The 24,239-nt window shown below is 44.3% G+C and overlaps 2 protein-coding genes across 3 annotated transcripts in view; one reads left to right on the plus strand and one right to left on the minus strand.

Moving 5' to 3' along the window:
- LOC115799297 (uncharacterized) overlaps window positions 1-24,239 on the plus strand; it is a 38,486-nt gene that overhangs the window by 8,393 nt on the left and 5,854 nt on the right. The window contains exons 7-12 of the mRNA XM_030756388.1: window positions 780-853; window positions 4,518-4,570; window positions 4,766-4,821; window positions 6,533-6,747; window positions 23,059-23,333; window positions 23,624-23,737. Of these exons, the coding sequence (XP_030612248.1) occupies window positions 780-853; window positions 4,518-4,570; window positions 4,766-4,821; window positions 6,533-6,747; window positions 23,059-23,333; window positions 23,624-23,737 (787 nt within the window). The remainder of the gene's footprint in view (window positions 1-779; window positions 854-4,517; window positions 4,571-4,765; window positions 4,822-6,532; window positions 6,748-23,058; window positions 23,334-23,623; window positions 23,738-24,239) is intronic.
- Window positions 7,984-20,551, minus strand: LOC115799303 (uncharacterized). Of its 2 annotated transcripts, XM_030756409.1 has the most exons (8): window positions 20,415-20,551; window positions 19,252-19,301; window positions 11,230-11,416; window positions 10,992-11,106; window positions 10,188-10,474; window positions 9,687-9,904; window positions 8,783-8,941; window positions 7,986-8,296 (listed from the first exon to the last, which is right to left on the minus strand). In XM_030756409.1, the coding sequence occupies exons 3-7, from the start codon at window positions 11,414-11,416 to the stop codon at window positions 8,846-8,848; spliced, it is 903 nt and encodes a 300-aa protein (XP_030612269.1). In that variant the 5' UTR covers window positions 19,252-19,301; window positions 20,415-20,551; the 3' UTR covers window positions 7,986-8,296; window positions 8,783-8,845. The 2 variants fall into 2 exon arrangements, with proteins under 2 accessions (XP_030612261.1, XP_030612269.1); XM_030756401.1 differs by lacking the exons at window positions 19,252-19,301; window positions 20,415-20,551 and adding an exon at window positions 12,633-13,703 and having other exon boundaries at window positions 7,984-8,296.

The raw sequence follows: 24,239 nt of genomic DNA on the forward strand, positions 1-24,239 counted from the left end.
TCAAGACCTTGTAGGTGAGGAGAAGAATTTTAAATTCTATTCTAGATTTAACAGGGAGCCAATGAAGAGAAGCCAATATGGGAGAAATCTGCTCTCTCTTTCTAGTCCCTGTCAGTACTCTAGCTGCAGCATTTTGGATCAGCTGAAGGCTTTTCAGGGAGCTTTTAGGACAGCCTGATAATAATGAATTACAATAGTCCCGCCTAGAAGTAATAAATGCATGAATTAGCTTTTCAGCATCACACTGAGAAAGGATGTTTCTAATTTTAGAAATACCGCGATGTGATGAGCATCCACTGTTATGCCTGCAGCAAACTTAATGATGCAGATGGAGCAGGATTATGTCTGTCAGCAGTGGGATTTACACAAGCAGATTTACAGTCTTTGAAAATCATTAACATAAATACTTTGAAAGCTAAAGTCAAAGTTTTAGAATTAACAAAGTAAATAAGTAACAAAATAATAAATAACAATGACAATATGGAAATAGTAAAGCATTAATGTACTTACTTTAGTGTAAAAGGCTTCCTCCAGTTGTGAAAAACTACACTGATGTTACTCCTGTTTTCTTGTATGTGTGTAATTTCTCCTTTTGCTGTCAGACAGGTTTTCGTGCTGGGATTGGGTAGCAGTGGTTAATGGTACCTCTCAGCCATTGTTTTTATTGTCTTGAAACATAACCGGCCCTACAGGGAGTCATCTAATTGTCTGTTCTTAATGGACCTTCATACTGTGTTTGTCTCTCTGTGGACAGATCTAATGTGAGCTCTTCTCCACAGCTCTTCACAGAAAGTAGATTTTTTCAGTGAACATGCTGTGAAGCAGAAGAAGCTGGCTGGTCACTGGAAGAAAGGTAAGATGATTTCTTTAGAACAGCTTTAGAACAACACATTATATTACTGACAAAGTAAAATTACTTTGCCCTGACCCTTTGGCTCACAGTGAGTCCTCATAATTCAAGATTTTTCACAGTGTTACTGGAGGCCACAGCAAAGAACAAGAATTTTAGTTTTATCTGAATTTAGAAGCAGGAAATTAGAGGTCATCCAGGTCTTTATGTCTTTAAGACATTCCTGCAGTTTAACTAATTTTTGTTTGTGTCATCTGGCTTCATGGATAGATAAAGCTGAGTATCATCTGCATAGTAATGAAAAAGTATCCAAGTCCTTCAAATAATATTTCCTAAGGGAAGTATGTATAATGTAAACAGAATTGGTCCTAGCACAGAACCATTTTGAACTCCATAATGAACCCTATTGTCTGAAGAAGGCTCCAGACTTACATGAACAACTGTAGCACTGTACCTTTAATACCTATAGTATGCTCTAATCTCTGTAATAAAATGTTATGGTCAACAGTATCAAAGCTGCACTGAGGTCCAACAGGACAAGAACAGAGATGAGTCCACTGTCAGAGGCTGTAAGAAGATCATTTGTAACCTTCACTAATGCTGTTTCTGTACTGTGATGAATTCTGAAACCTGACTGAAACTCTTCAAATAAACCGTTCCTCCGCAGATGAAAAGAAGAAATCAGCAAAAACTCATGTGTGCATAAACATTTATGAAGAAAGTAGAACATAGCATCCTCAATTGCACCATACAGTAATACAGTTAATTGTGGATTATTAAACATTAAGTCCATGTTAGCAAATGATTTAATAATTGATCAACATATTGATTTATTCTGCCTTACAGAAACCTGGTTACAGCAGGATGAATATGTTAGTTTAAACGAATCAACACCCCCAAGTCACAGTAACTGTCAGAATGATCGAAGCACAGGTCGAGGAGGAGGAGTAGCAGCAATCTTCAATTCCAGCTTATTAATTAATCAAAGCCCAGTTTTTTTTAAATAATATTTTTATTGAACATGTTAGGTATAACAGTCGAGCTTATACACTTATAAAGAAAGCACAGATCCATTACAGTGACACAAACACCAGATAACATATAGCATCACTTATAGGTCCTTTTGCATTGTCATTCTACATAGGATTTAATCTTTATCTGCATTCGTTTCAGCACCATACCAAACTTTGCTTTGAACAGATGATATTGTCCATTGACACAGAACCTCAGTTTTTCCAAAGTGATTGTATCTGAGATGATATTTTTCCACAATGGAAGTGATGGAGGCTCATCACCCACCCCTTTCCTCATCACTGCTTTCCTGGCCACCATAAGAAGAAAGTTTATTGTGTCCTTATACCTTTTTAAATGGATCAGGTAAAAGTCCCAGCAGACATAATAATGCATCAGGCTTTAGTTGCTGTCCAATCACGCTGCTGACCTCTTTGCACACAGCCTGCCAAAACTTCTGAATCTTTTCACATTCCCAGAGACAGTGGACTGTAGTTCCCTTTTGTACTTTACATTTTAAGCAGTTTGGAGGGGTCCCAGTTGTAAATTTGTACATGTAAGGAGATACATAAGCTTTATGTAATATATTATATTGCATCTCCTTATATCTGTTACATATTGATATCTTAGAAGGCAGTAAAATAATATCCTCCCATTCATTAGGGTCTATTGTTGTTTTCAGAAGTGTTGCCCAAGACAATCGTAATTTGATAATGTCATCAGTACGATGTTGTAGAACAACAAACTTAGAGACAAAGTGGTTTTGTTTCTGGCTGTCCAAAAGTGTCTTCTCAACCAAGTTAAAGTCTTCAGGTAGACTATACGTATGCATTTTGGAATATACATAGTGTCTTACCTGAAGATACTTATAAAATGCAGTTTTGGGTACGTTATATTGAGTTTTTATGGTTTCAAATGATTTAAATTTCCCTTTATCCCAGAGGTCATAAACACTATGAGTTCCTAAATCCTCCCAGTTTTTAAATTTGTCTCCATTGTCCCCCCCTGATAGGTCTGGATTATTTATGAGCGATGTAAGACAGCAAAGTGTATGCTGTATCCCAAATATTTTTTTTCAAACATTGCCAAGTTTTAAAAACACGTTTATTTGTTATTGTCTATCGTCCACCTGGTCTTTACTCAGAGTTTCTGTCTGATTTCTCAGACTTTTTATCTGATTTAGTGCTCAGTTCAGATAAAATCATTATAGTGGGTGATTTTAACATCCATGTAGATGCTGAGAATGACAGCCTCAACACTGCATTTAATCTATTGTTAGATTCTCTCAAAATGTAAAGGAGCCCACCCACCACTTTAATCATACTCTGGATCTTGTCCTGACATATGGCAAAAAAAATCCTCCGCTGATTATTTCTTAAAAATGTTTAAAACCACAATAATGGATCCTATCAGCAGTGAGGGAATAAATACAGTTGCTGCCTTTCTGAGTGCTGTAACTAAGTTCAAGGATATAATTCCTTCATTATGCTCCTCAATGCCATCTGCTAAAACAGTGCAGAGTATCTACCATCCACACTGTGTACAACTCTGGATACTGTGACTCCTCTGAAAAAGAGAGCATCAAATCAGAAGTGCCTGATTCTCTGGCATAACTCACAAATGTGCAGCTTAAAGCAGATACGCTGGAGAGGAAATAGCATCTCACTAATTTAGATGCTCATTCAGTCATTCATTGATAAACTGAGGTTGAGAGCTTGAATCTCAGAAAGCCTTTTAGAGATACAAAGTTTAATTGCAGCTTCTGGTCATTGTGGCACAAAATAGACTAGTCATTAAGTCATCCTTCTTTTTGACATTTAAAATTCTGTTTTGCTTTTGTGACATGAAAATATAATAATAACCCATATTAGGCCTAATATGAAGCCCAAACTGATCATGACCCACAGACCTGTCTAATTTCTATTATCTGATCAAAAAGAGTTGAAAGAGTTAAAAATTCAGATTCTCTCTTTAAAACTAACAAGAGTCTCATATTCTGATTTTTCCACTCTCTCATTTTATTTGGTTCCAGATTTTTATTGAATTGCTTATTATTTTGAAGAGTAATTTTAAAAAGCTCTTTTGACCATTAATGAGTAATTAATGGGTAAAAAGTTGGCACCCTAGTGTTTGAAGCATAAATAAGTCTAGTGGATGAAATGCAGACTAATGTAATAATGGTAATTCTTTATTTAAAGAACAGAGATTTGTCAACACAGCACTAATGTCAGCTGTTACAGCAGCTGCATGTCTCCTGCTAAGGTTAATAATTCAGTGAACTGGACATTTCATCTTGTATCAACAGAAAATTGTCACAAGCTGAACATGAAGCAACAAATTGCTGAGAAGTCATCCACTGATCCTGAGAGCCTCTGTGATCCAGACGCTTCTGTGTGCTCAAATTTAAAGGATTTTCAAAAACTTGCTCAGGACATCCAAGTGTTTGATCAGTGTGTCGTGGCCAGGCTGTAACATAAAACATAATGACAGCTAAAATATGAATATACAGAAAATTATTCTGACCCTGAATGAATTGTGCCTGCAAGATGAGCCGGGTATCAAAATAGGTAACATTTAGATCATTCATATTCTGTGACCTTAGCTGGAGATTTACAGTGACCATGTCTGATGTCAGCTTGTTGTCTTTTCCCATCAGATGACCCTCAGGTCAAAGTGGATCCAATCACAGCAGGCACAAAACCTGAAGAGGTGAGGAAAAAAACTCTACCCTGATACTCGCATATCCTACCGGGAAGGATGTGAGTTCTACAGCTGATTCTGATCTCAGCTGTTTCACACGTGGCTGCAAACCACCCAAAAAAGGTGGATGTCGCAGTTTGATGAAGCAGAAAAATGTTTGTTTTGTTCTGTTTAAAAAGAAGCTTCTTTCTTCCTGAATTCCAGCCCCCGGTCCTCTTTGAACCTGAAGTGGAAATTAAATCAGGAAAAGTCTCCTACAGGTAATCACATCATTATGGGTAAATTTTCTTTCATATTATTTTTATAACCACAATTAGGATTCTTCTAGAAGGGATGACACTGCTGGACCCTATCAGGTTTCAGCTTGTGTTCCAATAGTGAAGTATATTACCAAAGGTTTTTATTCACCAATCCAAATCATTAAATTCAAGTGCTCCATCCAACATCTCTGTCCAGAGGATAAGATAAGATAAGATAAGATAAGATAAGATAAGATAAGATAAGATAAGATAGTGTTTATTTGTCACATGCACAGTTATACACAGTACAATGCACAGTGAAATGTATTTTGTACCTGCAACCATATATACACACACATATAAATAAGGAGAATAAAAATAAAAAAAAGTAATTCACACTATACACTATACTCTATATACTATACACTATACACACTTTTTAAATTATAATATTTACATTGTGCAATAATGGTCCAGTTAGGGCTCAGAGTTGAGCAGACGGATGGCTTGTGGGTAAAAACTCTTCTTCAACCTTTCAGTCTTAGCCCTCAGGCAGCGGTAACGCCGGCCTGATGGGAGCAGGGAGAAGAGAGAGTGTCCGGGGTGGCTGGGCTGTTTTAGGATCTTCATGGCCCTCAGCCTGCACTGCTTGGTGTAAATGTCCTGCAGGTTGGGGAGGGTGGTTCTGATGGTCCGTTCAGCTGAACGAACCACCCTTTTTAGGGCCATGAAGTCCTGCTTGGTGCAGTTTCCCATCCAGGTGGTGATGCTCCCACGCATGATGCTCTTGATGGTGCAGGTGTAAAAGTTCCTGAGCACCTTGAGTGGGAGCTTGAAGTCTCTCAGCCGCCTGAGGAGGTAGAGACGCTGTCTGGCCTTCTTCACAGTGATGTTTATGTGATGAGTCCAGGACAGGTCCTGTGAGATGGTCACTCCCAGGTATTTGAAAGTGTCTACTCTTTCCACCTCAGCACCACTGATGACAAGTGGATGGTAGTCCCTCTGCTGCTTCCTGCTGAAGTCCACGATCAGTTCCTTTGTTTTGCTGACGTTGAGCAGGAGGTGGTTCTCCTGGCACCAGTTCTCCAGGCGGGAGACCTCTATCCTGTAGGCTGTCTCCTCATTGTGAGAGATTAGTCCCACAACAGCAGTGTCGAACACAATTTGTCTTGTGATCTACAAATTTATGATGGAGTATGATAACATTAGGTGGGATTTATTGCAGCACATAGTATCAGCATGTAGAAAACTTGAGGTGGGTCAGTGTGTTGCATATTAAAGGCAGGAGGCTGACCCTTTTTCTAGGACTGTCAGGCTGAGCACTGTAAATGTATGAGGGATGTCAGAGGTAGTGACTTGCCTCTCCAAGGCTACAATGAACTGCCCTGTTGAACGGTTCCCAGTTCTGATAGAACTAGACTTGATCCATTTGCTGGTGTTATTCCCCTTCTCCCAGAATTGTGGAGCAGTGTCTCAGGACAGACACACAGGTGTAACATCCACTGACTTTGATATTTCTTTGGATTGAACTTCACTTTCCTTCAACACTGAACAGTCTTCTTTTGATTCCATTCGTTTCCTATAGCGAGTCTTTTTTATCTGCTCTCTTGTAACATTTGTGAGGTTTTAGGCACATTATTTTTTTAACATAGTTAATAAAACTGTTTTTGTTGTTGCTTTTTTAGAGTTTAACGGGCTTGTTGAGATCATTCAGCCTTTCTGTGTCCTACAGGTTCAAGTGTCCTGGTTCAGGTCTGTTCCAGTGCTGTCTGACTGGACTGGTGTTTGATATGAGGCAAGAGGCGGAGCTTGTGTACAGGATTATCCAATGGGATCAGAGTCTCCTTCAGCCAGCTCACAAGACACCTGCAGGGCCCCTGTTTGACATCAAGGGTTGTGAGGCTGCAGTTCGTCAGCTCCACTTTCCCCACTGTGAAACAGAGAAAGGTAAGCAAGTTACTGGAAGTGACTGGATGATCTATCCTGAAGTGTTAACAGCGCCCCCTACAGACTGCAGTTCATTCAGTTACATTTCATTTATATAACATCAAATAACAGTCACCCCAAGGAGCAGCAAGGTTGGGTGCAGAGCCTTAATCATAGAAGGTGAGAGACAGGAAGCTAAACTAAAAGCAGAGCACAATCTCATCTGCAGATGCAGGTGGTGTCCTTCAGCTCGCAGTGGAACGGTTCACAGCCAGGTGTGAAGCAGATCTAATTCTGAGGCCGTGGTCCTCAGAGAAGGGTGGAGTGCCCACTCGAGCGCTAGGACAGCTGAGTGAAGCTGACACCCCACCCACGTGAAAAATTCCAGCAAATAGACTGAGCGGTTAGCGCTTCGTTTGTGCTGGTTTGTGCCGTTAAAACTAGCGTTTGTCCCAGATAGCAAAATGACTCCGCCCCCGATCCGCCCCGGATGTGCCACTGACTCCGTAACGGACCCGCAAAACCGGTCCGTATCGGAGTCCACTTGCACAGCGGGACGGATCAGTAACGGATCAGGATCACAGTTGAGGAACAGATCAGGACCGGATACAAATCGGACCCGTCCACGTTTCCGGTTATCCAAAACGGATCCTTTACGGAGCCGTCTGTGGAAAAACTGATCCGACACGGATCCGTTTTGAATCCGTTCATATAACAGCTTATTTTGGCCAGAATATTTTCAGGATCCCTTATTAAAAATTGCTGTAGCCATGCTAGCTACAGTTAAAGCTAAAATATCTATTTGGACATAAAGACTGATTTTAGGGAAAATGAAAAATCTTTAACAATTACGGCATCCTTATCTAAAGCCTAATTTTCCATTTGAATAACAAGATGAGCATATGAGTATTACAAAAATAATGGGATCATAAATGTATCAAGAATACTGTTTATTTGTCTGGAGTGGTGGCCTAGGGGAGAAGAAGAGGGTTCGTCACTGAGAGGACCCTGGTTCAAATCCTCGGGCTGGCATCACTGTGGGTCCCTGAGCAAGCCCACCCCCCCAGGTTGCTCCCCGGGCGCCCTTTGGCTGCCCCCTGCTCCATGCTGTGCTGTGTGTACTACATACTCCATGTGTGTGATGGGTTAAATGCAGAGAATGAATTTCACTGCATGTAAATGTATGTGACAAATAAAGCTCTTTCTTCTTCTTCTTCTTCTTATTTACTATAAATCCTTTAACACTTCTTTATTCTTTAACAAAATGCAGTAAAGGAAAAAGTAAAATGGCAAAGAAAGGAAATACTATCACAAATTAATTAAGCAGGTGATGCATTGATTCATTACTGTACTTCATTAAAACATTAACAGACAAATAACTGAAAGATAACCATTTTTGGAACAATAACAGTAACAATAACAAACTGAAGTCCTCAGCATTGATTCGGGATGGTAACAGGAGGACGCCGCCTTCTTCCTCTGTCTGCTGCCAGATTGAACCATCGTATGGCATGTTTCCGAATCTCCTCTTCTGTGGCAGCACGGGACACGTGGGTCTTTCTTACTGCATCTATACACACAAGGTATATGTTATATGAAAGCTTTGAAATCTTTCCAGCAGCTTGTTGAATCTATACCATGAAGAATTAAGGCAGTTCAGAAGGCAAAAGGGGGCTCAACCTAGTGCTGGCATCATGTACCTAATAAAGTGGCCAGCAAGTGTAGCATGTTGATTGTAAGCTTTGGACATAGTGGGGAAAAAACTCCAAAAATTTACAACTCATCTTTAATATTTAACAGCATCAGTTATTGCCAATCAATGCAGTCATGTCCGGGTATCCAACTATGTACCACAGAGGAACATCACAGATCTCAAAGGGGAGTTTTTCATTTGAAAGAGTGCTGTGGAATAAAGGTACACCTGAAAACTGTCCTCCAAAGCCCATAACTGGCATTATCAATGAAATGATACAATACGACTCTCAGAGTTAAAAGATTTGTGCTTCATTAAACCATGACAATCAAATCATTTGCAAAATCTATTACAATTACTTACCCAAGAGTACTGTTTTTGATGCCATCTGGGAGAAACCTCCCTTTCCATTGGCCCCTGTCCAATTTATCTTCTGTCCAATGTCACTGTGGAACATGCGGGAAAGAATGTTCCATGTGATACTTCTTGCATCAGCCCCCCGATGGCTGCCAGTGAAGAAATCTAAAAATGGAGAGGAAATAATGGGAAAAGTTTAAACACATTTCACAAAAAATAAGTTGCAGGCAATTAAACACAACAACAAAAGACAGCTTCATTTGTATTTGAGTTATCAAAAAGGTCCCGTGTGCCAGCTCAAATGTGGGTATATAGAAAAATTAAAAAATAATCATTTTACATTTTTCCTGAAAGGGCTATTCATTTTGCAATTCTTACTACTTATCCCTGGTCAAAATGGTAATATGAAAGTACAGAGTCTGCATAAAAGCACTTTGTGCTGCTGGATGGTCTTCCTCACTTTTATGACAGGTGCTTTAATTAATTTTACCAGTGCACATAAAACAGTTTAATACTTTTATTAAACATAACTGATTGTTGTCAGTGTGATTAAACATAAATTCACTTCAGCTGCACAGCCAACACACATAAATGCAAACATACTTTGTAAATTTATTTACACGTATTTCTCACATTTCATTTTAAAAAGTTAGGAATGCCATTTGAGTTAAGTGGAACATTTCCTTATTCACAAAGAAGCATTTCCAGTCTTTCAGTGAGAGATACAGATTATCAATTGAACACGGGTATTGGCAAATAACCACATCTTATCCGGACTGTAAAAACCTGGATCTGGCTGTTCGTAATATTTAACATTCAGCTTTTCATTATAAACAGCATCATTCGTATTATACAAAACCATGACATTGACAAAAGTGGGATTTCTTTGTGTAATCAGATGAAAACTCACCACACTCTGCTTCAGGTGAGAGTTAGCAGGATCTTTGAGCCATTTCTCAAAATTCTCCACTTCCTCCACTGATTGTAGTGGAAACTGTACAGGGTCAGGTATTTCTCTTTCTTGGACAGTTGAGTTCAGCTTGTTGGTCAGATAGTTTACTTTGGTGGTTAATTGGTCTTGTTGGTGTTTAATGTACTCCAGTAAGCTCAATATTTGAACTTCTGCAGCTGTTGGAAGAAGAAATGAGACAAATTTGCTGTAATCTTTTCCAATAACTGGATTACATGGCAAATGGCTATAGTGTAGTATTCATATTTACAAAGAATACAATATACCGATTATTCAAGCTTTACTGTATACACTTTTGGAAAAATCAGTGTACATTCAGGAAGAAATGCATTGTTGCATTCGATGAGTTTATTTTCACATGTTACACTGAGAATAACTGAATTTGTGATGTAATTATCAGTCATTGAAAGGTGAATACTAGCTGTTTAAGAGATTGCTTACCAGAGCAGGTAATTGTGTCTGAGCCATACCGTCCCCCTTTCCAAGTAGGCCTGTAGACATGGCTTGAAGAAGGAGTTGGCTCATCTCTTGGTCTATTTTCCATCTGGGCAAGCAGTGGTGGTGATGGAGTTTTTGCAGAAGAAGCAATTGTGTGGATGCTAGCTCCAGTGAAAGGTGGTGGTTGGATAACTGGAGCAGGTGGTTGTAGTGGGCGTCTTACTGCAGCTCTGGCTTTATTTTTCAGGTAAACTTCTTCTGTGTCACTGTCAGAGTCCCCAAAGAAATGACTGTCAAGCAGAATAGAAAAATAAAAATACTTAATACTTCATTTGTCATTATTAAAACATGTATTTTTTTACTTTACTCAAGCTGTACACTACTCTAATTGCTTTCGAATTCTGTGATTTGAATACCATCCATTCTCTTCTGCTTATCCTGTTCAGGGTCATGGGGGGGGGCTGGAGCCTATCCCAGCCTGTCATAGGGCCAACACAGAGAGACAGACAGCCATTCACACCTATGGGCAATTTAGAGTGACTAATGAACCTAACCCCAGTAAGTGCATGCCTTTGGACTGTGGGAGGAAACCCACACAGACACGGAGAGAACATGCAAACTCCACACAGAGAGAGGGAGAGAGAGAGAGAGAGAGAGGCCCGGGCCAAGGGGGAATCAAACCCAGGCCTTCTAGATGTTATTCTGTTATGTTAGTGCTAACCACCACACTACTGTGCTGCCTGTGTTTTGAATAATGATGACCAAAAAAAGCAAATCTAGAAAGAAAAAAAAAATGTATATACTAACATTGCCTTTGGCTTCCTTTTTGGTCGTATTTCCTCCTCTTCCTCTTCTGACTGAAGGTCTGATGTGCTGCATGTAAGCGATTTCTTCAGAAGCTGTCGTGCCTCAAAGTACTGATCTACAAATTACAAACTTGAGTTTACAACAGATAACACAGTTGTCTTTAAACACATAAAATATAATAGCAAATATATTTCAGTATTTAATTAAAATAGGCAGAGGTGTATAAGAAATTGCATACCACATGATTTGATAATTCTGATATCGTATGTCTTCCAGTCTGGTCCTGGTTCCTCTACATTTTTTACTGCCTTATCCACTCTTTCATCATTTCTATAGTTGGGCCAGTAGGTAGCACCATCACAGCACCAGTTTTCTGGTACTACTGCTACTGCTTTGTTGCTCTGGAACTCGACCAAATGGAACATCTTGAAGTGGAAAAAGAAATCAAACAACAACAAATAACAAAAAAAAGAGCTGCAACCAGCAACACTACCACAATTGCTTTGCTTAGAAAATAATATAACAAAATGGTATCATCCTCGACATTTTAAATGCCTGTTAGAAAAAAAACAGCCTTAATAGCTATTAAGTTATACTGCCAGCAAGGACAATAGACAGGTACAGAGAAAAATCTGATGTTTCCCTAAAAGGCATGGAACATTGGTATGGCCACAAAACCATCTCTATGAGGCAAAACAGTACATTTTACAACAAGCTCTGACACTTTAACACACTTGAATGAATCTGATGTTTGTGAAATTTTATAAATATTCAGATAGTCAGAGTTAAATGGATAATCAAAGAACAAAGATTTATCTGAGAATTCCTTGTATACCACATAGACTCCATCACTGCACTCTACAATGTTATGTATACAACAAATATCATTTCCAATAACAAAAACATTATCCCCAGTTGAAACTTTAACAGTCCACTTATCACAGGTCATTTCACCATACTGTGCTTTCACTGACAGTCCACCTATAATTGGTCCAACATAATGTGGCTTTTTAAAAGAGGTACAACTTAAAGGAGCTTCCATAATTCTAATTTCAGACAATCGACGGATTATTTGGGCAAGGGGGAACTCTGGTTTCCTGATGAGCTTTTTAAGCTTATGCAGATAATTTTCATAAGGAAATGCTGAAAATGAGTCCAGACAACCATGTAGTTGCACATCACCTGCTAGATGGACCAAACCATGTACATTATAAACAATTTGATCTTTTCCATATATTTCACCAAAGTGACTAACAAAACATTTCAGCAAAGTACGGGCATACTGTGTGTGGCAGGACAGTCTAGGACTAACTAAAATAGCAACACCAGAGAAGAGTAGCATGAAATTATAGTACATATTTTGATCCAGAAATGTGCCTAGCATTACAGGTCCTGTGTACAGGAGAAACTGTCTAAATTCTGTGGCCTTCCAACGATCCAATTCCCTCAGAGATCTGGGCTTCCGTGCAAACTCTACAGGAATAAAGGAACGCATTTCTAACAGTTTTGCTGACATTCTTTCCACTATGCTCGCAGGCAATCAAAAATTCAGAGGACCCCTGAGCCAGATGTGTAGCATTCTTCTAACAACTCCTAAACAAACTAAATGCATGTAATCTAGAGGGGACTGTGAAACCATACCCACACTACTGCCAATAAATGGATGTGGTCCTTCATGATGATGACTCTCATCGGCCATGTTTGTGAATGATTCATCTGTCCGTAGGGCATAGTCTGCACATGGGTATGTCATGCGTCTGTTAATATAGTTTCCAGGCTGCACACATTTGTCACATCCATGGTAGGCATTGTGGTTCTTTGTGTTTTTAATAAAGGACCTGGCTGGTGTGTCACAGATGACTGTATGCAGCTTGAGATTTAACTGTTTACCTTCTAAATCAAAACCATTTTCAAGCTGTTGTAACTCTGTAACAAAGTCTTCAAGGAAGTCTTTTGCTGAACTTGGTTTCTTTGGTCCACAGAACAAACCTATAACTACAGGTTCCTTCATGGGAACACTTAATAGTAGACCAAGGATGGGCCACAACTGCAGACAAGAACTCTTGAACAAAGGAAGTCCATCTATGTTGATTTGTAACTTCAAAGTGAAACTGTCTGCTAACGTGTGTTTGAACTTTAACAATGTATTTCTAAGAGAAGCCAAAATGCCAAAATAGTGGTACTGTCCTCCAGCCCTTTCAAGAATTGAGTATTCTGTCTCAGTTCTGAGGAGTGTCCTAGCATCCTTTGGAATATCAGAATGGTAAATGCGAAGTATGGCCAATAATGCTGTCAAAGCGACCAAGGAAATACGAAATTGTATGGCCCAGTGGGATAAACTGTCAGAGAGTGAAACCGAGTCTTGGAGTTCATCATCAAAATGATCAGACTCAGATGTCTGAGTCTGAACATCACAAGCAGCATCCTCAAAATCCTCAGACAGGCCTAGATCTATCTCCATGCCATCTTGCTCACTAAAACCAGCACCGGTTTCAGTGTCTAGACAGTGTGGATTATCAGTTCCAGTGTGACTTTCATGAAAATGCTCTTCACTGATGTGTCCATGGTCAAGGTTCCTCTCTGTTGTCATCTGAAAGTCAATTAAATTTGTGGCGTCATCCCGCATTTGTTTAAGTCGGTTTTCTACGTCTACACGGGCCCTCCTTCTTAAGGTGGAGTTGGAGACAGGTAGAGTCTTTCTATTCATTTTAACTAAAAATAAAAATTTTAGAAACACATTTTTGTTATTATTCTGAGACCAGACAGGATTTTAAAGCAGGCAAACAAGCCTCAACCTAGACCACAGGACAAAACATTGAAATGACAGAACTGTCATGTCCTGGGCCGTTGGCCCAGCGTTTTGTGTTAGTTTATTTCCTAGTGTTGTGATATGTCTGCGTCTCTGTCCTGAGTCTGTGCCTGTTCCCCGTGTTTAGTCAGTATGTTCCTTGGTTTGTCACTTCCTGTTTATTTTGACAGTCTGGTTTTCCTGTGCTTTGTGTTCAGCTTTGCTTCCCCTGTGTAATTAGTTTCATTTGCCTCACCTGTTGTTCCCTGCTGTTTCCTCTTGCCCTGATTACCCAGTGTGTATTTAAGCCCTCAGTTTCCATGTGTTCCTTGTCGCGTCGTTGATGTTTTGTGCCCGCATGTTCCTGTGTTCCCTGTGCCTGCCCTTCGTCTCCCTGTGCCTCCCTTCCAAGGTTTTTGTATTTGTGTTTCCCCCGTTGAAATAAATCCCCTTTTTAGTTATGTTTGCTTCTGGAGTCCTTCATGTGAGTCCTTCCTCGTCCGTTCCCTCCCCGGCCATGACAGAACGACGCGACCATACTAAAGACCCTGCAAGCTCCGGCCGCTACAACGGCACTCGCCTGGCGCTGGGGGGACCAGCTTTTTTGAACGGTCCCCGGCGACGCCGCTCACCGCCCCCGCCTAAACCGCAGGTCTGCCGCGTGGGCGGACTGTTTTTGGCGCCGGCCGCTCCCTCACCTGTCACTCCGCTTGCTGGTCCCTCCTTTTCTCAGCAGTCGCCGCAGCCACGGAGGACGAGATACCGGAGGAAGCGGAGAGACGTTTTCCTGGAGCCGGCGCCCGGAATGACTCCAGAGGAGTCATTTTTCCGATTCCTGGGTCACAGGGGTCCTTGGCCTCCCACCACTTCCGCGTCACCACTGCCTGCTGCTGACGGAGGAAGACCAAGCTCCCGGCAGCATCAGAGAGAATCGCCGCGGGAGCAGAAAGAGCAACTTCAGCCCGTCATGTACTCTGCTGCTTCCTCCCTCTCAGAGGAGAGCAGGAAAATTTTGATCCGAAGAGTGGACCGATTATGCTTGGACTTGTTATCTGACCCGTGTAAGGAGGAACAGGAAGCCATCACCACCAGGCTTCAAGACCTGATTGCCAGTTTCCCTTGGCTGTTGGACTCCTTGCACGGGTTAGTGAAAGACTTTGTAATCACCACCCTTCACCTACAGCCAGCACCACAGACCACTGCTGCAGCCTCTCAGCCACTCCTGTCAGTTCCCTTAGCTTTTTCCCAGTGTTCCCAGTCAGCTGTAGCTCCAGCTCCCCCTCAGTCGCAGTGTTCCCAGTCAGCTGTAGCTCCAGCTCCCCCTCAGTCGCAGTGTTCCCAGTCAGCTGTAGCTCCAGCTCCCCCTCAGTCGCAGTGTTCCCAGTCAGCTGTAGCTCCAGCTCCCCCTCAGTCGCAGTGTTCCCAGTCAGCTGTAGCTCCAGCTCCCCCTCAGTCGCAGTGTTCCCAGTCAGCTGTAGCTCCAGCTCCCCCTCAGTCGCAGTCCCAGACCCCTCAGTTAGCTCCAGCTCCCTCTGCTCACCCTGCTCCAGCTCCCTTAGCTCCAGCTTCCCCTGCACCCGTACCTGTTCCGCGGGTGGGGGCAGCCACGGACGGGCTGACCTCTGCACCCGTACCTGTTCCGCGGGTGGGGGCAGCCACGGACGGGCTGACCTCTGCACCCGTACCTGTTCCGCGGGTGGGGGCAGCCAGACCCAAGCCTTCGCATCGGTTTTCTGCGTTAGCTGCAGCAGCAGGGTCTCAGTCAGCTCTAGCTCCAGTCGCTCCCCCTCGCCTTCAGTCAGCTCTAGCTCCAGTCGCTCCCTCTCGCCTTCAGTCAGCTCTAGCTCCAGTCGCTCCCCCTCGCCTTCAGTCAGCTCTAGCTCCAGTCGCTCCCCCTCGCCTTCAGTCAGCTCTAGCTCCAGTCGCTTCCCCTCGCCTTCAGTCAGCTCTAGCTCCAGTCGCTCCCCCTCGCCTTCAGTCAGCTCTAGCTCCAGTCGCTCCCCCTCGCCTTCAGTCAGCTCCAGCTCCAGTCGCTCCCCCTCGCCTTCAGTCAGCCCCAGCTCCAGTCGCTTCCCCTCGCCTTCAGTCAGCCCCAGCTCCAGTCGCTCCCTGTCCACTCCAGTCTCAGTCAGCCCCAGTAGCTCTTCCTCGGTCCCCGGTGTCAGCTGTTTCTGTGCCCTCTCAGTCTGCTCCCTCCGCTTTAACGTCAGTTAGCTCCGTAATCCCCTTGGACCCTTCAGTCAGTTCGGTTTTGGTCTCTTCATCTGCAGTTTTTCCATCTTTAGTCGCAGTTCCCTCAGCTCCGGCTCCCTCGGTAGCTCCAGTAATGACAGCTTGCCCAGTGTCAGCTCTTCCTAGCTCTCAGTCAGTCTCCACGCAGACTGCTCCCCGTAGCGTTCAGTCAGCTTCCACGCAGCCAGATCTCCCTAGCTCTCGGTCAGTTTCCACGCAGCCAGATTTCCCTAGCTCTCGGTCAGTTTCCACGCAGCCAGATCTCCCTAGCTCTCGGTCAGTTTCCACGCAGCCAGATCTCCCTAGCTCTCGGTCAGTTTCCACGCAGCCAGATCTCCCTAGCTCTCGGTCAGTTTCCACGCAGTCGGCATGCTCTAGCTCGCAGTCTGCCTCCACGCAGTCTGCTCTCCCTAGCTCGCAGTCTGCTCTCCCTAGCTTGCAGTCTGCTCTCCCTAGCTCGCAGTCTGCTCTCCCTAGCTCTCTGTCTGGTTCCACGCAGTCGGCATGCTCTAGCTCGCAGTCTGCCTCCACGCAGTCTGCTCTCCCTAGCTCGCAGTCTGCTTCCACGCAGCCAGTCGTCTCCCGGCCTGCTTCCACGCAGCCAGTCGTCTCCCGGCCTGCTTCCACGCAGCCAGTCGTCTCCCGGCCTGCTTCCACGCAGCCAGTCGTCTCCCGGCCTGCTTCCACGCAGCCAGTCGTCTCCCGGCCTGCTTCCACGCAGCCAGTCGTCTCCCGGCCTGCTTCCACGCAGCCAGTCGTCTCCCGGCCTGCTTCCACGCAGCCCATAGCGTCAGCTCCCATGCAGTCCCCTGCACCTTGGCTATTCCCCGAGCGGCCCCTGCTGCTCAATAAAGCAGCAGTGTGCCCTGTTCCGCAGTCCCAGCCTGCGCATCCGGAGCCTCACCATGTAGGCCCCGTTCAGCCCAAGGGCTCAGCTCAGTCCGAGCCGCCAGGGGGTCCCGCTCAGGCCGAGCGCTCCGAGCCTGAGGGTCCCGCTCAGTCCGAGCCGTTGGGGGTCTCCGCTCAGTCCGAGCCGATGGGGGTCTCCGCTCAGTCCGAGCCAATGGGGGTCTCCGCTCAGTCCGAGCCAATGGGGGTCTCCGCTCAGTCCGAGCGCTCCGTGCCAGAGGGCCCCGCTCAGTCCGAGCCGATGGGGGTCTCCGCTCAGTCCGAGCCAGGGGGTCCCGCTCAGTCCGAGCCGATGGGGGTCTCCGCTCAGTCCGAGCCGATGGGGGTCTCCGCTCAGTCCGAGCCGATGGGGGTCTCCGCTCAGTCCGAGCCAGGGGGTCCCGCTCAGTCCGAGCGCTCCGCGCCAGAGGGTCCCGCTCAGTCCGAGCGCTCCGCACCAGAGGGTCCCGCTCAGTCCAAGCCGATGGGGGTCTCCGCTCAGTCCGAGCGCTCCGCGCCAGAGGGTCCCGCTCAGTCCGAGCCGATGGGGGTCTCCGCTCAGTCCGAGCGCTCCGCGCCAGAGGGTCCCGCTCAGTCCGAGCCGATGGGGGTCTCCGCTCAGTCCGAGCGCTCCGCGCCAGAGGGTCCCGCTCAGTCCGAGCCGATGGGGGTCTCCGCTCAGTCCGAGCCGGTGGGGGTCTCTGCTCAGTCCGAGCGCTCCACGTCACCCGAGGGTTCCCCACCAGAGCCCGGGGTCGCCCTTCTCCGCCGCCGCATGCCCCGCGGTCGGCCTCCAGTGTCTGCTCCCCGTCGCCGCCGCCGCACGCCCCGCGGTCGGCCTCCAGTGACTCCTCCTCGTCGCCGCCGCATGCCGCGTGGTCGGCCTCCAGTGACTCCTCCTCGTCGTCGCCGCCGCCGCTGGGAGCGCGGTCGGCCTCCAGTGACTCCCCCTCGTCGTCGCCGCCGCCGCTGGGAGCGCGGTCGGCCTCCAGTGACTCCCCCTCGTCGTCGCCGCCGCCGCTGGGAGCGCGGTCGGCCTCCAGTGACTCCCCCTCGTCGTCGCCGCCGCCGCTGGGAGCGCGGTCGGCCTCCAGTGATTCCTTCTCGTCCTCGTCGCCGCCGCCGCTGGGAGCGCGGTCGGCCTCCAGTGATTCCTTCTCGTCCTCGTCGCCGCCGCCGCTGGGAGCGCGGTCGGCCTCCCTCGTTGGGATTTTGCTTTGTGGCCCCTTGGCCTCTGCGGCCTCCTGAACTGTGTGTTTTTTGTTTTTGGATTTCCCACTGACTCCCCTGAACTGTGGACTGTTTTTTCCCCTGCTGTTTTTTGTTTTTTCATAGCTCCTGGACTGTTCCTTGTTTCGACCCCCTGTTTTGGACTGTCTCCGGCCTTGTGCCGTCGCCTTTTGTTCTGGTCCTGTGTTTTTGTTTTCTTCCGGTACGGGTTTGATTTGTTTTGTTCACGCCCTGTGATTTCTGTTTTGCTCCCTGTCTTTGTTTTTGTTTCGGGCCCTCCCTCCTGGTCCCCCGCCTCCCGCCCTTGTCTGGTTTTGTTTTCTGGTTTTGGCCGTCGGGAGCCGGCCTTTGAGGGGGGGGTACTGTCATGTCCTGGGCCGTTGGCCCAGCGTTTTGTGTTAGTTTATTTCCTAGTGTTGTGATATGTCTGCGTCTCTGTCCTGAGTCTGTGCCTGTTCCCCGTGTTTAGTCAGTATGTTCCTTGGTTTGTCACTTCCTGTTTATTTTGACAGTCTGGTTTTCCTGTGCTTTGTGTTCAGCTTTGCTTCCCCTGTGTAATTAGTTTCATTTGCCTCACCTGTTGTTCCCTGCTGTTTCCTCTTGCCCTGATTACCCAGTGTGTATTTAAGCCCTCAGTTTCCATGTGTTCCTTGTCGCGTCGTTGATGTTTTGTGCCCGCATGTTCCTGTGTTCCCTGTGCCTGCCCTTCGTCTCCCTGTGCCTCCCTTCCAAGGTTTTTGTATTTGTGTTTCCCCCGTTGAAATAAATCCCCTTTTTAGTTATGTTTGCTTCTGGAGTCCTTCATGTGAGTCCTTCCTCGTCCGTTCCCTCCCCGGCCATGACAAGAACTTACACATTATAACAGAGAAGAAGCTGTTATAGCCACTTATACTGGCAATAACAGCTATTTTTTTTAAATGAAGAATATATTATAACAGTCAAAGCTTAACGTCCATTACAGTTGCTTTTTAAGTACAGATGTGCGTGTGCAAGATTTCTGATAGCATATTACAAGCTCAGGTTTCCCTCCCCTTGTAACACACACATAATATTTCTGGCAGAAATTATTTGCAGTTTTAGAAAAAGTGTCTAAATGAACTCTAAGATTGAATTTTGGCTTACTTCAGTGAGGTAGCAGACAAGGTGGAGGGGGGAAGGCAGGCTGAATTGATCTGTAACAGAAGACATAAATAAAATTAATGATTATAATGATGAAACTACAGAAAATCTTTCTTTTTGTGGCATGTTGGATATTAAACTTTGGTAATTTAAAGTATTTTAATTGTATCAATAGGGACTTTCAGTAAGTCAGAGTCCAAATATGCATTGTGGAAAAGTTTAAGGTCAAGCAAAGACAATAAATAGGGTTCATACACTTTCAACGCACAGGAGTTGTTGAATTTACTCGCGAGAAGTGAATACCTACGCTTGGGGAATTTGCAAGGATTGTTTTCTTCTGACTTAATTATAATTCCATACTGGTCTTATCCATTACTGGAATTTGCGGTTTTCTAGCCAACCAGCCAACAATAATTACAAGCCCCACTCTGGCCGGTTAAAAAAATGTGACCTCCTAAAGGTCCGCTCACTCTCTCACAGACTGTCTTCTGGGGAGATGCTCATATGCAGACGTGCAGGTTCGTTTCCATCTCATAAGTTAACTATTCAGATATTTTTTAAGGCAGTTACAGTTTTAAGCAGTTTCAAGCACTGTGCCCCAAAATCAAGCACTTTTCAATCCTTGAAAGGACAATTTTAAAATGGAAGCATTTTCAAGGATAAGAAAAAAAGAATTAAATTTGAATCAAAAAGTCTTAGCAGAGACATAACTAAATCCATTTCTAAAGCTTATTAAATACTTTACAGCAACACCTGAAATCGTGAGACCCACTTTAACCTGATGGATGCTCTCAGATTAAATTTGGAGAACAATAGGCTGTGTTAGCTTAACTTTACCTGCAGTCAGTCCTGGAGAGGCTCAATGAAATCCTTCATGTGCTCAGTCTGCTGTAACATCAGCTACCTGGACAGTTAACCAAATCACATCGCCTTCCCCACCGAAATAAATCCCGGAGGAGCTTTTTTTTTCTTTTAACCTCACAGCTTCCCGCTGTGTTAGCTAATAGGCCAGTAGCTAATGTGCTATAAGCTAACTCCGCTGCCACAATCTCACATTTCTGAATAAAAAATAAATAAAACCTTAATTATCTCCTACCAGGATAACTTTACTGTACAGGTAAAGCCATGAATGAAGAATATTTAACAGAACAGCTTACAGTTCTTACCTTAGAGAAGCTCTGCTCCTGCGCTCCTTATGACAGCAGTCGTTGACTTTTGAAAAAGAAAAAAAGAGGGGGGTGGGGAAAGGCGCGAGTTCGCTGAAGGGCTCCGCCGTGGAGCCGTGGCGGAGCCGCGTTTTGATAATCCGCTGTCAGTAGGTGGGGCGGGCCCAGTCCGGAGAGCAAGAAGGGTGGGGCGGATCGGCTGACTTGAAGGCGGATCCGCCCCGAAGTGTTTTGCTATCTGGGGTGCTGCTTTCGTTTTTGAGTTATTAAAAATTATTTTTTAGGTCACCCAAAGGTCACCATCCCCCCATCATGCTCCAAAACAAACCAGAGTGGTCTACTTTTTTAGTGCTTCGTTTGTGCCGTTAAAACTAGCGTTTGTGCTGCTTTCGTTTCGGAGATATGAATTATTATTTTGGCCGATAATGTCACCCCACCACCACCACCACCACGTTTTTTCAAAACGTGTGTAAAAATATAGTAAATAATAAAGTTATATACAAATATTCTCATTAAAAAGCAGGAAAGACCTCAGGTACAACTATTTGCAGCGCGAACAGAAACAGCACTTACCGAATGTCCTTTCCTGCGTTGACCTGACAGTAAAACATAACACTGACCGGTAAGCAGCACAAAAGAATTAAAGTACCGTATTTTTTATAATATCATTATAATATCAATGAACGGATCTATTTTCATATTACGCACAAAGATACGGGCCAACATAGATGAAAATAGGCCATCATGGTTTTCTGCGGTTTACAGTTTCTATTTTTGGAACAATGCTTCCACTTCTTGTTGAATTTATCTCCGGCAGCTTTGGCTGTTTTCCACACCTGCTGCGCCGCACTCACAGCTTGTTCCTGTCTAATATCGTCAGTAGAGTCATTTTGTGAATCTATGATGGACTATTTTACAGAATTCAATGAGGCCTTTGAACTGATCTGCCAGACCGGAGGAAATATCGCTGCAGACCACAGAGTGGTGCAGCGGTGTGGATTCCTCGGCCATCGGCGGTCAGACGGCAGCGCTCAACTATTTGAACGCTGGGTGTCCCCCCCCCCCCCTATTGTACGCTCTGGAAAATGTCGATATTTATTAAACGTCCGTCACCAAAGTCGCACCAAACGTTTCGACAGGTTTTTGAGCGCAGTGTACCACATAAAATTGTTTCAAGGTCAGTAAGCACAGCAAGAATTCATACATAAGGCGCACTGCCGATTTTTGAGGAAAATTTATCAGACAGTATTTTGTTATCCTAAAATTAACACATAACCCTTGAGCGACATTCTGGTCCACACTCCATACCAGTCGGTGACGGTAATGCACCAATTTCCTTGCCGGGGGGGGTGACATTATCGGCCAAAATAATAATTCATATCTCCGAAACGAAAGCAGCACAAACGCTAGTTTTAACGGCACAAACCAGCACAAACGAAGCGCTAACCGCTCAGTCTATTTGCTGGAATTTTTCACGTGGGTGGGGTGTCAGCTTCACTCAGCTCTCAAGGACGGGTTGCTGCCCCGGGAGGAGGAGTTCAAGTGTTGTTCATGAGTGATGTTAGAAGGGAATGAGAGATTGACAGACAGATCGGGTCTGCAATGCATGAATTAGTTTTTCAGCATCACTTGATGAGTTTTGAAACCTGACTGAAGGATGGATGGAGATTGGCCTAATCAGTTAAGACAGCTGGGTCAAGTGATGGCTTTCTAAGTAACGGTTTTATCACTGCCACCTTAAGGGACATTAATGGAGATAGATTGATCATATTTAAGATCAAAGCATTAATTAATGGTAGGGCTTCTTTGAGCAGCCTTGTAAGAATGCGGTCTAAAACTTCATTATAGCTACAATCTGAAAAACAGCTTGTGTAGCAGCATGTTTGTAGTATTTTGTGCTTTCATGTGCTCTTCGGATGGTTACATTTTCTGAGCTGGAAGCAGAGAAACATTCAGTAGCACAAACTGTTGCAGCAGATGTGTGAAAATGGAAGAGAGAGAGAAGCAACTTTTTCTTTAATAGCTAATAATATCTAGGTAATATCTCATCAGGCCGATCACTCCTGAGAGAGAACATATGGAACAGAATGCAGTGCCACTCTCAGACTAGGACGCAGCTGTGGGCTGAGTGTAATGTGACTGTTAGACTTTTGTTGATGTGAAGGTTAATTGGCTACACTAAATTGCCCATAGGTGTGAATGTGAGTGTGAAAGGTTGTTTGTCTCTCTGTGTTAGCCCTGCGACAGGCTGGTGACCTGTACAGGGTGTACCCTGCCTCTGGCCCTTTGACAGCTGGGATAGGCTCCAGCCCCCCCGCAACCCTGACAGGATGGATGGATGGATGGATGGATGGATGGATGGATGGATGGATGGATGGATGGACTGACTGAATTCTGTTTTTGTTTACATTTTACACAGTGTCCCAACATTTTAGAATTTGGTTTGTATTTTGTAGATTAAAACTCTCCAAATGAGAAGGAAACATAGCTTGTATTTAACATAAGGACACATATGTAAAGCCAGTTACTGTTTAACCTGTAGGCAGCTGTGCTTAATCACTTGTCTGAAGGTGGATTTCACATATTGTTTGGAGAACTTCATCCAGAGCTAAACGGGGCCAAACCTGTCTCTGTGTTTCCACAGTATCTCTCTCTGATGACTTAATATCTGTCATCCACTTCACCGATGATGGAATGAGCATCCTGGAGGTGCTGAAGATCACAGATACTCATGTTATTGTGGACGTCCCCCACCTCTCTGCCTTTGGCCTTGTCTGGGATCTCATAGAGAGGTTTTGGGGAATCAAGAATCCCGTTAAGGGCCAAGTTTTATTGTTTCTCAGAACAATAAAACATCCTGAAACACAGAAGCAAAACCTCGATGTGTTTCTCCTGCCATGCAACATCCCTCTGCAGGAGGTAAAAATGCATCAAAACTTACAGCTTCATCATTTTCAGTACTGCCAACAGAGGTTGAATATTGTATGTTTCACACATTTTTGTGTAGATTAGTTTTTTTTTCCTCCAGATGTTCATGATGATGCTGTCTACCAACAGATGCATGCACTCAGTAGATCAGCTTCTTTCAGCTGAAGTATTCTCTGGTGCTGGGGTCTCCTTTATGAACAGTAGCTGATTGTAATTACTTAAGCATGAGATGGTCTTTATTATTTATTAAGCTTTTAAATCAAATGATCTGATGTCTTAAGGTGAAAGCACAGCATCTATATTCTGACTACATACCAGTGCCTTCCAACTGTAAACTCATCCAAGATCAGACGTACACTGTTCACTGTCCTACAGCCAAGAAAATCCAACCAGAGGTAAGTAAAATAAAATGAGTATTTTTACTGCTGCAGAGAATAGAACTTTTTTTTTTAAGGTTGGTGTGCTGCTGAATTTAAATATTTGCAGAGATGTGAAGGATCTTGATATTTTTCTGGTCCAAACACCTACAAAGTATAGACTTATCAATTGCTAAAGAAATACTGTTAGAAAGTAACATAACATACAGCAGTGGTCCCCAAACTTTTTCCTGCAAGGGCCAAATAACTTTTCCCTTCTCTGATGGGGGGCCGGGTCAGTTTGAAATAGAAAGTGTGACAATTGCAGGGGTACCTCAACATAAACATTTATTGTTTTCAGAAAACGACACATAACCAAACATTAATAACCCTTTCCGGGATCTTCACAGAAAAAAAAAGTCAGGAAATAAATAATAACACTATTAACAAACTAAATAACACTATTTACAAAATAAATAACACTATTTATGAAATAATAACCAAATAACCCTCTCTGGGTTCTTCACAGAAAAAAAAGTCT

This window comes from Archocentrus centrarchus, chromosome 2 (assembly GCF_007364275.1).
Source record: "Archocentrus centrarchus isolate MPI-CPG fArcCen1 chromosome 2, fArcCen1, whole genome shotgun sequence".
Classification (NCBI taxonomy): Eukaryota; Metazoa; Chordata; class Actinopteri; order Cichliformes; family Cichlidae; genus Archocentrus; species Archocentrus centrarchus.

Coding starts and splice junctions, on each gene's coding strand:
- LOC115799303 (XM_030756401.1), bottom strand. CDS start 12,722: ATGCCCTACGGACAGATGAATCATTCACAAACATGGCCGATGAGAGTC. Junction 11,417..12,632: donor ATTTATTGGCAGTAGTGTGG/GTATGGTTTCAC, acceptor TTCCACTTCAAG/ATGTTCCATTTGGTCGAGTT. Junction 9,905..10,187: donor AGACACAATTACCTGCTCTG/GTAAGCAATCTC, acceptor TTCTTCCAACAG/CTGCAGAAGTTCAAATATTG.